This window comes from Heterocephalus glaber, unplaced genomic scaffold, assembly GCF_053883595.1.
Source record: "Heterocephalus glaber isolate CG9 unplaced genomic scaffold, H.glaber_assembly_v1.0 deba00000331, whole genome shotgun sequence".
Classification (NCBI taxonomy): domain Eukaryota; kingdom Metazoa; phylum Chordata; class Mammalia; order Rodentia; family Bathyergidae; genus Heterocephalus; species Heterocephalus glaber.
Genome location: NW_028258142.1, coordinates 56,059,201 through 56,073,159, shown reverse-complemented (window position 1 = coordinate 56,073,159; position 13,959 = coordinate 56,059,201). Strand labels below are relative to the sequence as shown.

General features: G+C 41.9%; 1 protein-coding gene across 1 annotated transcript in view; it reads left to right on the top strand.

The window, feature by feature from the left end:
• The window catches only part of LOC147830144 (laminin subunit alpha-3-like), a 184,926-nt gene that overhangs the window by 157,050 nt on the left and 13,917 nt on the right, over positions 1–13,959 (top strand). Inside the window, exons 20-25 of the mRNA XM_087188732.1 lie at positions 3,894–4,050; positions 5,834–5,962; positions 6,179–6,311; positions 8,309–8,451; positions 9,399–9,496; positions 10,001–10,154. Of these exons, the coding sequence (XP_087044858.1) occupies positions 3,894–4,050; positions 5,834–5,962; positions 6,179–6,311; positions 8,309–8,451; positions 9,399–9,496; positions 10,001–10,154 (814 nt within the window). The remainder of the gene's footprint in view (positions 1–3,893; positions 4,051–5,833; positions 5,963–6,178; positions 6,312–8,308; positions 8,452–9,398; positions 9,497–10,000; positions 10,155–13,959) is intronic.

Below are 13,959 nucleotides of genomic sequence, written 5' to 3'. Positions count from 1 at the left end.
TCAACTTGCCAAAGATTAAAACTAGACCTAATCTCTCGCCATGCACTAAACTAAAATTGAAATGGATTAAAGATCTAAATATTCAAATAGAAACTCTGAACCAGTTGGAATAGAGGTTAGGTAGAACTCTTGAAGACATCAGTGTAGGAAAAGATTTTATGAACAAAACCTCAGTTGCCCGTGAACTAGCACAAACAATCAACAAGTGGGATCTCTTCTTATTAAAAATCTTCTGCACAGCAAGAGAAACCACCTGCAGTGTGAAGAGACAACCCACAATGTGGGAAAAAATCTTCACCTGCTTTTCCTCAGACAAAGGTCTACTCTCTAGAATCTATAAAGAACTTAAAAAATCAGACCTCCCAAATTTAAAGACCCAATCTGAAAATGGGCACCTGAAATGAACAGGCATTTCTCAGACAAAGAATTAGAAATAGCAAATAAATACATGAAAAAATGTTCAACATCACTGGTCATTCAAGAGATGCAAGTGAAAACAACGCTGAGATTCCACCTCACTCCAGAAAGAATGGCTACTATCATGAAATCAACCAATAACCAATGCTGGCGTGGCTGTGGGGAAAGAGGAACCCTGCTCCACTGCTGGTGGGAGTGTAGACTGGTGCAACCACTGTGGAAATCAGTATGGAGATACCTCAAAGAACTAGGACTGGAAGTCCCATTTGACCCAGCTATTCCTCTACTGGGTATCTTCCCCAAAGAATTAAAAGAATTTTAATCACCACAGTGATATATGTGCACCCATGTTCATAGCAGCACAGTTTGTAATAGCTAAAACTTGGAAACAGCCCAAATGCCCATCAACTGGAGACTGGATAAAGAAAATGTGGGGTTTTTTTATAAAATGGAGTACTACTCAGTCATAAAAAATGATAAATTAGAGACATTTATAGCTAAATGGATGCACATTGAGGCGATACTCTTAAGTGAAATAAGTAGGACACACATGTATAAATACCAAATAGTTTCTCTGGTGTGAGAAACTGAAAGTGTAAATAAGGACTAAATGTATAAAGATAATATGAAATAGGAAGAAAAGGGGCAAAGGGAAAGGAGGTGGGAGGGTTAGGGGAAAGGAAAGAGGGGAATGGAATTAATATGAGAAAATGGAAAAATAGGAACAAAATCTTTGTAAATAGGGAGGAATGGAGGGGTTGAAGGGAGGGCTGGGCAAGGGTGAAAAATAAGAACCAAGAGAGACTATGTAAAGGTGCAAATTTCCGATGATGAATGTCGTTATATACCTAAAATGTACCAATGATTAGAATGAATAATCGATAATGCAAAATAGGAAGAAAAGGTCCAAAAGGGTAGGGGTAGTGGGAGGGGCAGGGGAAAGGAAAGAAGGGAAAGGAAAAATGGTGAGAAATGGAAAAAATGGAAATAAAGTCTTTGTAAATAGGGAAAGGTGGAGGGCGTGAAGGGAGGGCTAGGAATGGGGAAAAAATAAGAACCTAGATACATCAAGTAAACGTACAAGTTCCCAATGAGAAATGTAATTGTGTTGTATACCTACAATGTACCAATAAAAGAATTTAAGAAAAAAAAAGTGAGCATGAAAGGTCAATGTTTTGAAGCCATTCAAGACATCAAGGCAGCCAGGAGAGTGCAACTAAAGGCACTCATGAAAGAGGACTTCCAGAACTGCTTCAGAAAGTGGCAAGAATGACAGCATAAATGTTTTTGAAGCTAGGGGGGATTAATGGTAATGTCTCTTTGAGTGCAAAAATTGTTATTTATTTATTTATTTTTGGTACCGGGGATTAAACTCGGGACCTTGCGCTCGCGAGGCAGGTGGCAGAACCACTGAGCTAAATCCCTGGTCTAAAAATTGTTTTTAAATGTAATCTTTCACCACAGTTTTTGATCACATTGCTTATATTTTGAATCTAGGATCCATTCCTAATCTCAGTGGATGCAGCAAATTTGAAGTTGAAATATTCTGACTTTAAATCATACACTGGAAACTGTATGAAATGCAAATTCTCCCAAATCCCAGGTGCTCTCACTACTTGCATCATCAACAGCTTAATAAAAACCCCTTCATGGTGGCCACTGTATGGTGTTTCCTTCTTTCCCCACAGTGGGTCCAGCATTCAGATTCTGAAAATCAGGGCTGCCCAGTCTTCCTACCTGGCTCTTAGGCAGGGCCGTGTCATGAATGGAAGCACTGGTAGATTCACAGGACCATTAGTGGATCTGTGGTCCTGCTGCTCTGGAGTTCACAATGGACCAGAGAAACTGTGTAACTAGTTCACAAAGGTTTTCCACCTTGTGTTGATAATTGAGCTCTCCTACTTAAGCAAACATTTTTTTCTCCTTCCAGGTATGTAAGTGATTGGCTAATTTTCAGGATAAAATAATGCAACCTAGTAGAACTTAAATTACTCAGACAAAAACTGACTTTTTCCACTTCAGCAAATATGTATATGCCTTGAAGTTTAGAACACAGCCTTTGATACAGCGGAAAATGGCAACTGAGCCAGCAGTGTTGACGGCAGGGTGGCTTTTCCACAAGTTGGCAAATCCTGTGTCCTTTTGTACTAAGTCCCTGCACACGTTAGTTTCTGATATTTTTCTGAGCATTTTTAGATTTACTTACAAGCTTAGAAAGAATTCAATTCATTTTGTTTTTTAAATAATTTGGTGATAATAAATGTAACATGTTTATTGTAGGAAATTTCTTTAGTTTATAATAGTAAAAAAGACAAAGAAAAATCTTCACTCCGCTACCCAGTGAGAGCCCCTTTTAATATTTTTTGGTTTACTTTTTCTAGTTTGGTTTGTGAATAAAATTTAGCTCTATGTTTTTTCATATAATTTGTATCCATTTCTTCATTTCACGTGATTATAATAAAGACTTCTCATACCATTAGTCTTCAGAATATTAATGGTTATATAATATTTTATAATTTCATAATTTTTGTACCTTTATATTTTTTCCAAATTTCCACTGTTGATACTTTTATGTTAATTCTTTGATGCTGTACATAAAATCATTCTTTAGAATAGATTCCTAGAAGTAGAATAACTAGGTTAATGAGTATGAGTATCTTTAAGGATCTCTGTTAATGCCTTCCAGAAGTGTAAGCATTACTAATTCTCCTTTCTATAGAGGGTCATGATCTTGTATTTCCTTTGACTAATTGATCTTTGTGTCTTGAATCCACTGACTGCTATTAGCTTGTGGCCAGATGGGAAAAACTGTATCGTTATGAAGAACTTCAGGTAGTTGACTATGAAGTTGCCACATAGCATCAGAATATTCTTGATCTTTTCTCTGACTGCCACAATTGGACTCTTAAAGGGAGCCCATGGATGAGTATACAGAGAAAATAAGGCACAGAAAAGCAATTTTAGTGATCAAGATATGTATAAAGAGAAACTTCTTTAACTTGTAAATTTAATATGTGGAATATTTTATATCGTGTTCACTCTTGTGTCTATGGTAATTAGCCACATGCCTGGCACATAAATATTAATATTTGTATAATGAGTGGACATGTGTACAAATGAATGGGTGAATAGCAAATAACCTAATTTGACTTTGCTTAGATCTTGGCAACTATTTAGAAAGTATGAAAGGATATGTTACAGAACATAAAGAGTTGTGCTAAATGACTCTCATTTTAATGGTTGGAATGAGTAGTTGTTGGGTGCGATTTATGTGAATGTTTTCACAAATGAAAGCAATAGTTTAGAGAGATAGTGGGGAGTGGGCTGTCCTCATTATCCTTATTTAGTGTATTTTGTGTATCCTTATTTAATGTATTGGTGGAATGCTTTCAACAGTAGCTATTGGGATTAAAGTGTGTTCAAATGATCAATGAACCTAACTTGATGTATCTGTGCTTACTTTTTATCTGTAAAAGGGCTGAAAGGAACTACTATTTCCCAGATTTACATCACATGAAGTATGAAATTGAAGATGGCATTGTACCTAATGGCAAGATCCTTCGGTTTGGATTTGATTACCAGGAATTTCCTAGGTTCAGCTGGCGAGGCTATGCCCAAATGACTGCACTACAGGTACGTGGCAGGAAAGCCTTTCTCACACCCCTAACACCATCAGGGGGCCCCCAAAAGTAAACTGTCCCCAAAACTGATGCCACATTTTACTTTCTCCAGAGTGTAGATTGTGGTTAGAGGTGAGATTAGGCTTGGTGTTGGGGGTAGGATGAGATTTTAACTGATGAGCATACATGTGGATTTCACAATCTATTAATGCTTTAATTTGGTCACCAAACCAGAAAATGAAAAAGATTGAAGGAAATGATGTTTATCTCTGGAGCCTTTTTACAGGAAGAAGAAAGTTTCCTAAATAACATTAGTCTACATTATAACATAAGGGACATTTAAAAAATGCTATTTGTGGAAAATAAAAATAAGTTGGCTTAAATAATTCCAGTAAAGCTGCTAATGCTTGACTGTTGCTTTTATAAGCCCCGAATAACTATGTGAACTGAAAGGAAGATAAGTGATGGGTTTGAGTTAGTGCAATTGAACTTTTCTTTCCCATATTTCTTCTTCCTTTCATTCTTTTCTACTGTATTCATCTACCTTGGCTTTGCATTAAAGTAAGGAAATTTAAACATTGTTTACCTTTGGTACACAATATTTATACAAAAATCCTGTACCGTTGTTAAATAATTTTGTGCTCAGAATTTCTCTGAGGTTGGTCCCCTCCAGCTGTTTCTCACTGGAGAAATTCAGAGGAAGGGGGTAAACCAGTGAGCATGGTAACCCAACACCTATCCTTAGCAGATCCAGAACTAGTATAGTTGGTAGAGATACTGGGACTGGCCCATAGTTCTCCTGGAGTCCCCATTGATTCTAATGCTGCCTTTTGCCTCGTCAAATTCTCCCACCCAAGCTGCCTTTGCCGAATACCACAGGACCTTAAGACACCTTTGTCTTTTTTCTTTCCACCCCAACAATTTGGTTTCTTTAGTACCCTGACCTTACTTCATTATTCACAAAAACATAGTAGATTCTTTGAGTCAGAATAGCACGAGGATGTAATCAAGGTACAGACTCTTTCGTAGGTGATTACCGTTTCTTTCAAAGACTAGCTGTTGACACCAGGAATGAATTTCTGAGGGTAGATCTTCTGAGGAAGGTGTCCCAGGAGTGACCACTTACTTTACTCTGCTTTTAGTACATTTTTGCATATTTGTTTCCCAACTTGGCACTGACATTGAAAGTTGAATTCAGTTCGTTGCTGGGGGGTTGAGGGAATTGCCTCAGTGTGGGTCACCTGCAGCTCTGGCTTCCAGAGCTTTTTACCCAAAGCTGGCCATTATTGTCTCCAATGTCTCACTCAACAGACGTCCCTTTCACTGGAACCACAGGAGCTGGGGGGACCATAGGGACTACCTACTTGGGAATTTCCGTGCTTCATGAACTTTCCTGGACCACAGCTGGATTTGGACATGTAGTCTGTGGTTCTGAATTAAAATTGTCTACTCTTTTCATCAGGACCATGGGCGCCACTCTGCTTAGTACTGTTGTAAGCCCCCGGGCATGGGGACCCTCAGGACCCTTCCTGTAGGCCAAAAAACTAACATTCTCCTTGGATAAGGGCTTGCGATAAAACTTCATAAATTGGTATATTTTTTTTATGTCCAGATTTTACCGCTGTGTTCAGGGTTCATGGTCTTTAACCATTTCTCAGCCACCACTGGTTTCTGTGAACATTTAGATAGCATGTATGTGAAGTGGATCTTGGAGTCATCTCTCTGTGGGGGAGGGGTGTATGCAACAATACACTTTTCTTTCCTACTCTTCTGCCTTTTTATTTTTTCCCTGCCAGTGGTGGTTGTCCCGTCACCATGGCTTTCTTAATCTAGCCCATCTAAAACTCCACTCTGTCTGCCTGGTTACAAAATGGTCAAAAGAGGATCCCAGTGGAGGGGAGTGCGTTTTCACTGTAACTTTCATTGTAAGTGATTTTGATTCATTGTCAGGCGTACCTGTTACCAAGCTTGGTGCTCGTTGTTGGTGTGTGAATGTGTGTGTGTGTGCATGCACACGCGCATGCATGTGCATGCACTACAAGTTCAGTGGTGAAACTTGAATAGAATAAAGTCACTTGTTAGCTAGCATTTCTTTTAACCAGTTTTCTTTTCCATACTTCATGGCTTTTGGTATTTTTCAGGATGAAGTAAAGGTGACGTTGGATGTGGGGAAGGCAGATCACTCCTTGTTTCAAATTATCCTGAGATATGTTAACCCTGGAACTGACGCAGTCTCTGGCCATATAACTATTTATCCAAACTTGACAAAGGAAGGTGGGTAAAATTTCAAGCCTCTTTTCAATTGGGAAATGATCAAGAAACAATTCCAGTGTTCATAAAGTTGATCACCATTAGAAAATGTTAAGCCTGGTACATGTTCTGATTAGACAGGTCTCTAGGTATGCTGTTACCTCTTCATTTTTTAAACTTTCTGCTTATTTAAATTCTGCATTAAATTATCATTAACCATCATTTAAAAAGTTGATATCACAGCTTTTTTCCCCTTTGCTGGACCCTTGGGTCATGACATTGTCAAGTGCTCGTCAACATTTCGGAGTTGAGAGAACTTGGCCTGGTGCCCTTACCTTCCCATCATTTAGTGCAGACCTAGTAGATCACAGAGAAGTGGACAGGAATTTTTAAGATGAAGGCTGTAAACACAAAGCCCAAGAGGGTTCCAGGAGGGATCTGTGAACCCACTGAGGGGTGAGGGGTTCCTAGGTGCAGCAGAAGAGAGAACAGCTTCCTCACAGGCAGAGACAAGGCCAAAAGTCTCCTCTGTAAGGGACTCGGGCTCCCTCTAGTCCTGGAAACAATCCAGGAAGTACTTGGAATCCCACAGGGACACAAGGTGGTGCTGATGAAAATCTAACTCAGGATCACCATGTAAGATCTTTGTTTAGTAGCCATGGCAACATTGGGTTTGGGGGAGAAATGACAGGATTCTCGAGCTGTGTCAACCCAGCTTGCGTGGGTGGAGGCTGATTAACTAATACCTGGCAGGAACCACTGGCAGGCTGACTTCCCCTGTGCAGGGTGCGTCAGCACCTGGGCTCCCGAGTGATGATGCTTTGTGGACTGCAGAGGGAACAGCTGAGAGGACTGGTGATCACCTGAGTGCGTGGCTGGTCTTTGTGGACAATGTCTTCAGACTCCAAACGTGTTCTAACAGAACCCTCTGCCCCCTGGGTGACACGGCCCCCAGCAGTCTTCCTCCTGTTAACTCACACCCTTGGAATATTTTTTGGGTTGTTTTCTCATCTTCCAGGACAGTGTTCTCCAAGCCTGGTCAGGAGCCCATTATATATTCCCCAGGTAACACAGGCCTACTCCTAAATACTGCTGTCCATGCTCCACCTTGGTCTCTTGTGTTCTAGTTTGATTTTTTTTTTTTTTTTTTTTTTGGTACTGGGGATTGAACTTGGGACCTTGCGCTTTCAAGGCAGGCGGAGGAATCACTGAGCTAACTCCCCGGCCCCCTGTTCTTGATTTTTGATTTTCCCCTGGTATTGGGGCTCAAATTTAGGCATGGCACCACGGAGCTACATCCTGGGCCCTCCTGTGTTCTAGTCTGTGTCCCTCAGTGCCCTGTCCCCATCATCCAGGAGCAAAGCTTGCTCTTCCTGCATTCACTGCCTTGTCCCCAGAACTCACTTCCCATCTAGCACATAGAGGGCCCCATTGATGTCTGCAGAACAAAAGGAAATGCAAGGGTGTGGAACGAGCATTTCTTTTCAAGAAAAAGTCTCAATTGGACCCAGCTGCAGGAGTTTTGTTTGTTTCTGGACTGTCTGCAGAAGGTCCTCCATTTGTTAACTGCAGAAAAAAACACATTGCATCCTGAAAACAAATAGAAAGCCAAAACATTTTAATTGTGAAATGAATGCATGCTCATTAATAAAAATAAGCATTTAAAAATCTCATATAAACAGAAAAAGAAAAAAATTTAATAGTATAATATATTGAACACATTCTATAACAGCTTATTAGGTATTATTTAATACATAACGTTTTTTTAAAATTTCTTATAATCATGGCATAGACAGCTACTGCTAACATCGTATCAGTATCTTTCTAGCCTATTTTATACATGTGAAAACGCAGATGTACAGGTTTAAGAAATAAGATCAGTAAATCTGATCAGTACCCATGATCAGCAAGCCACCTTAAACTTTTTCAGCTGTAAACTGAATGTTGAAAACGGAATTATCTAAAATCTTAACAGTAGCTGCTAGAAAGATGTGTTAAACAGTTCTTTGTCTGTCAAACAGGTGTTACTCAAAGCAAAGAGATCACTTTCCTGCCAAGTAAGCAGCCAGCCTTTGTGACCATCCCCGGAAATGGCCCTGCAGAACCGTTCTCAATGACACCGGGGACGTGGGTTGCTTTTATCAAGGCCAAAGGAATCCTCCTGGTAAGACAAGAGTCCAAATGGTGGGCTCTGCAGGATTTTTCTACCCAGAGATGGTCTCACCCAACATTGAGGCAGGAGAATTGCAAGTTTGAGCCCAGCTTGGGCAAGTGAACAACTTAGAGCCTGTTTTGAAATAAAAAGTTTTTAAAAGGGCAAAGAATGTAGCTCAGTGCAAAGGTCCCGAGTTCAATTTCTAGTATTTAAAAAGAATGAAAGAAAGAAAAAGAAGACCAGTCCTCACTCAGCAAAACCACCAAGTCTCTCCGTACCTTCCTCCCCGAGACATTCTCCCTGAGGGAACGCGCCTTATGGATCATGCGTGAGTCTCTTCACAGTTAAGCAAAGGACCCTTCCGCCTTCCCTCTGCAGATGTGTGGGGAGGCCTTGTATTGGGGGTTGGAGAAAGCTGTCAGATTATCCGGGTCTCAAGGCCCAGAGCAAGGCTCTTTCCTAAAGAGCTGCTGAGCAGAATCTACACCCTCGGGGGAACATGCTCTCTCATCACCTGGCTGGACGGGCAAGGCCCAGCTCATTGTGAGTCACCAATCCCACAAAATCTCCCTTTGATACCACATCCGGTGAGCGGTGCTCCACAGGGCAGCAATCGCATTGAGTGATGGTAGTGGTGAAAGCAGACAGCATCTCCAAGAACTTCCTATCAAAGGACAGCCGATCAGCTTTGGTAGTTTTAGGACTTAACAGACAAGCCAGAAAGACAGTAAAATTTTCCTGGGACCTGAAAAACACAAATGCTCTCTCTCAGCAGGTCGTCTCCAATGTGTACAGAGCCTTGAGGAGTCTCTGTGTGTTCTGATGAGTCAGGGTGACATGTAGGGGTTCACAGTGACTTCACGGGGCTGTTATTAACTCAGTATGTTTGATGATTTTATCACCAGGGCAGGGCTGCAAGCAAAGTGAGTAATTGTCCGGTGCTCTTCCTTTGCTAGGATTACCTGGTGCTGCTCCCCAGGGACTACTATGAAGCATCCGCACTTCGGCCCCTCGTCACAGAGCCATGTGGCTGCCAAGGGATTCCTCAGAAAAAGTTAGTATGGGGCAAAAAGTGCAGCCACAATGGTATGGGGCCTCTAAATTAGGAGCATTTCATGCAAGCCTTCATGGTAGCCCTCAAAGTCACAACTGCGGCAGGAGGCTCTGGATAATTATTGAATTGTGATTTTTCTTCTGGATCTTTCTTACTCTGTCCTTCAAGTATGAATGGCAAAGCACTTTGCACTCTGCAGCCTCTCGGGAGTGGTTAAATTAGCAGCATGTGGAAACATTGTTGCATGTCCTACTCATAGCCTTAAGGTCAAGGGGATGCATGGCGGGGTGGGGGGTTGCTTAAAATTGGATCCAGGTTTGTGGGTCTTTGTTTCTTCCCTTCCTGGTGCAGATGAAAAGTTACCACTCCATTTCTGCAGTAGGCACTGAAGAGTTTGGAGAAGCAATGGTGCATGGATGAGAATGATGAGAATGAACTGAACGATTGACAGCACTGATACTCTGTTGCAATACTTGTAACTATTGTATTTTGTTGTTGTTGAAGTTGCTTGCTTTACCAGCATTTGCCGGTGACCAGATTCTCCTGTTTTCTGGCTGAGAAAGCCAGTACCCTCCTGCCAAGTAATATACAGAAACCCCTGACCCTGAGGAAGCCCAGCCGGGCACACCCTCTCATGGTGGATCTCAGCGGACAAGAGGTAAGGACATGCTTTATCTCCAGTCCAGGCCTCTGCTCCCTTGCTGTCCATGACTGCTGACAGTGACTGCTGACAATGCTTCCTCACAGTGGTCTCTCAAATTCAGGGGCAGCTGGTAGGATTTCTCAGAGCTGTTAAAATCAGCCTCTGCTGAATCCTCTGATTGGGTTGGGGCTGGATGGTAGCCTGCACTGAGCTGGGGTAAGGTTGTTCCCTAGCAGGTTCCAGACAGCAGGGGAGCTGGGCGACCATAGAATCCTGTCCTTTTGGCCTCCTGGACCTCTAAGGGGCATCCTGTTCTACCTGTCGCAGGGCAGGATCTCTCTTAAGAGACAGATGAGACTCAGCCTTTACAAGGGCCCTCCAAAAACTTTGTGGCTGACCCTAAAAGATTGCACTACTCACTTGCTGTCTAGCCCTGTAGGCTAAGCAGTTACTGAGAGCTGAGCTCCTAGAGCTCAGAATCTGGAACTGCTACAGAGCAGGGCAGCCAGCCACGTGGTGGCCCTGAAGACGTGTGAGCAAGGATCTGGGCCTGGGTTTCCTTCCAGCAGTTCTGTGAGCCTCCTAACCCCAAGTGTAAGAATATCCCGATTTAAGATCTGGCTTCCAAGTGCAGATTATCAACAATAGGGCTGGGGATTTAGCTCAGTGGTTCTGCTGCCTGCCTCACAAGCGCAAGGACCTGAGTTTGATCCCTGGTACCAAAACAAAAACAAAAACAGATTATCAACAATAACAGCAAGAACACACAACACTTCAAAATGGAAACCCTGAAAAACACTTCCTCTACTTTATTTTCATTGTTTTCATTCTAGAACATTCTCTGGGTTGTTACGTTTGAAAAAATGTTCCCTTGGGGGATAAACTATGGGAAATGAAGATACAGTGACTTTAATCCTCCCTGAACATTTAGTTGTGTGCATTTTTTTAAGCTACAATCCTAACATTTTGAAGGTAGTAGCTAAAGTTATTAAGTGTATTTCTTAAATATAGTTTTCATTTCCTTTTGTTAGAATTTTTATTTTTACAAAATAATATATGCTTGTCATATCAAGTAAAACAATGTAATATTTAGTTTGCTTTTTTTTTTTGGTACCAGGGATCGAACTCGGGCCCTTGCACTTGCAAGGCAGGCAGCAGAACCACAGAGCTAAATCCCCAGCCCTACAATGTAATATTTAAAAAGAAAAAAATCTTTCCTTTACTGCATTCTAAAATTAAATTTACCATATCCCTCCCTACCCATACTGTATCCATACATATAGTATAACTACACACATACGCATATATACATATGTGTGTGTGTTTGTATGTGTCTTAGGATATCCATTTTTTTGCAGGTTCATTTTTACTGTTTTGTCTCAATGCCCACAGGCCTGTGCAGTCCAATACAGTATCTTCTAGCCCCTTGCACATATAATAAACTTAATTAGACTTCCATCTACTGTATATAAAAATTCAGTTCCTCAGTTGTGCTAGCCACATTTCAAGGTCTCAACAATTAGCTATGTTTAGTAGCCATCCTACGGGGCAGAGCAGATCATAGAATATTTTCATCGTTGCAGAAATGTCTATGGACAGCACTGTTACAGATTATTATGGTGAAATTCAAAGACTTACAGAGGTAAAATAGCTCTTGAAAATCATGATTTCCCTTTCAGTGAAGACTTTTTAATATTTTGCTTGTTAGATTCATTTACCCTCTGTATATGAAACAAATGAATTTTGTGTTTAGACTTGAGTCCTATCCCCAATATATCTCATTATGTATCTGTAAATATTGCACAATCTGCCAAAAATGCAAATCTGAAACACCCTCAGTCCCAAGCATTTTGGATATGGGATAGGCGACCTGTATTGTCATGTTTCATAAGCATCTCCAGAGTAGCTTCCTGATTAGCCCACCCACATCTGCTCCTGCCCGCTGTGTCTCCCTATTCACCCTCCATGCTCAGCCAGGGAGTTTATTCTGATGCAAATATTTGATCATCACCCCCCACACAATTAGAACATTACAATAATGTCTCGTTCTTCTTGGAATAGAGACCAGAATTTCACCCTGTCTTTTATGGCTGGCCTTTCTCCCTCCCTGTGGTATCCTGCCACCCCTTGCTCGCTGCTCCTTGGGCATCCGTCTCCCTTCAATCTCCGTGTGACTGTCCTACTGCCAGCTGTTCCCTCTGCCCGAATCCTCTTCCCTCCCCTGGGGCCTGGTCATCTGCTCTTCGTCCCCCCACTCTTGCCCACCTCATTCCTCCTTCGGGGAAGCCTTCCCCTCTCCCACATCTCCTTGAAAAGTGCAGGTTGCTGTTCCACACACTTCCATTGCACCTCTTCAGCGCATTTATCACTTGTGTAATTTGACATTGGAGTTGTCTTGTTGTGGAATTATCTGTCTAAAGTTTGACCAAGGGCAGAGACCCTGTTTCCTGAGATACACCCATCACCTGGGCCAGAGCAGGCACACAATGCTTGTTGATCGGATTGTTGGAATCCCCATTTTAACACCAGGCATGTTAGTTACACACATAGCTTTGCATGAACCCTCCCTCTCCGTCATTATCTTAAAGCGCTGATAATCAGGCGAAGGCAGTCGGTGCCACAAAATCAGTTTGACATTAGCTGCATTCAAGTTCCCTTTTAAATGGATAACTGCAAATAGCAAATGTAAAGTTTCTGTTTGTCACTTTAGTGTCTTTTATCTGAGTTCCTCAAAACCTGCTTTTATCATCGAATGTATTTTAGACTCTTCCAACAAGTCTTCCAGAAAATCAATCCACAGGACCGAGAGTAAGGAGTATAGGAGACATTTATAATAGAGTGCTGTGCTACAGCCTGAGTCCATAATAACTTCTGGGGAAAGCGCTGATGAATCACTGACCCCCAGATGGGTGTCGTGTGTGGGGGTAAGGACAGACGTGCTTCTGCTCCGAGATGCCGAGGGGCGAGAAGCAGGTGACGACCTCGCCACACAGGCTGGTGCAATGCTGTTCCTGACTATCGCAGTCAGAAGCGGTGTGGAAAATCCACACTCTTCCCCTGAGGGGAGGGTCTTTTTATTATTTTAGTGGTAGAAAAATCACTGGAAAATAACAGCGGTGTGGCTCAGAGCTGTTGAGAAAGTAGCAAGTATGAATCTCCTGAAGGCATGGAGAAGGAGGAGCATTTTCATCAAGTGTGGTAAAGATGGCTGAGGTGCGTCCCTCTGCTAAGGAGTATAATTCTGGTGTTGCCTCAGGCATTAATTTAAACCACAACTTTGCTTCTAGGCGTCTTACAGAAAGACTAGCATAAGGATATAGCGATGGTGACGTAACATTGTATAGTGTAGGGAAAATTAGAGGAACTTTAAGGGTCCGTCAGTAGAATATTAGGTAAGTAGTTTTATATTCACATTATAGAATGGGTGGCATCAGCCATTTTAATGAAGCTTCTGTCTGTGGACTGATAAAGGCATATAACATATAGTTGAGTAAAAAAATGTCATGGCCAGAAGTAATAATCACAATTATCAATGTCTCTATAGTGCTTATGACACAGCAACATATAGCTCTTAAAGCCCTACATGTATTATTCATTTAACCCTCATAACCACCTGCGGAGATGGGGTATCTTGTTGTCATCCTCTTACACATCAGGACACTGACACCTTCGGGTGTTAAGCATGAGCCCTGGGTCACACACCTGGAGGCAGTCTGACTCTAGACCCTGCCTCCTAACCAACAAGCGGCAGAGTGAAGAGTGTACTTGTTCTGCAAAGGGCCGGACAGTGAATAATTTCCATTTTTCAGGGCATATGGTC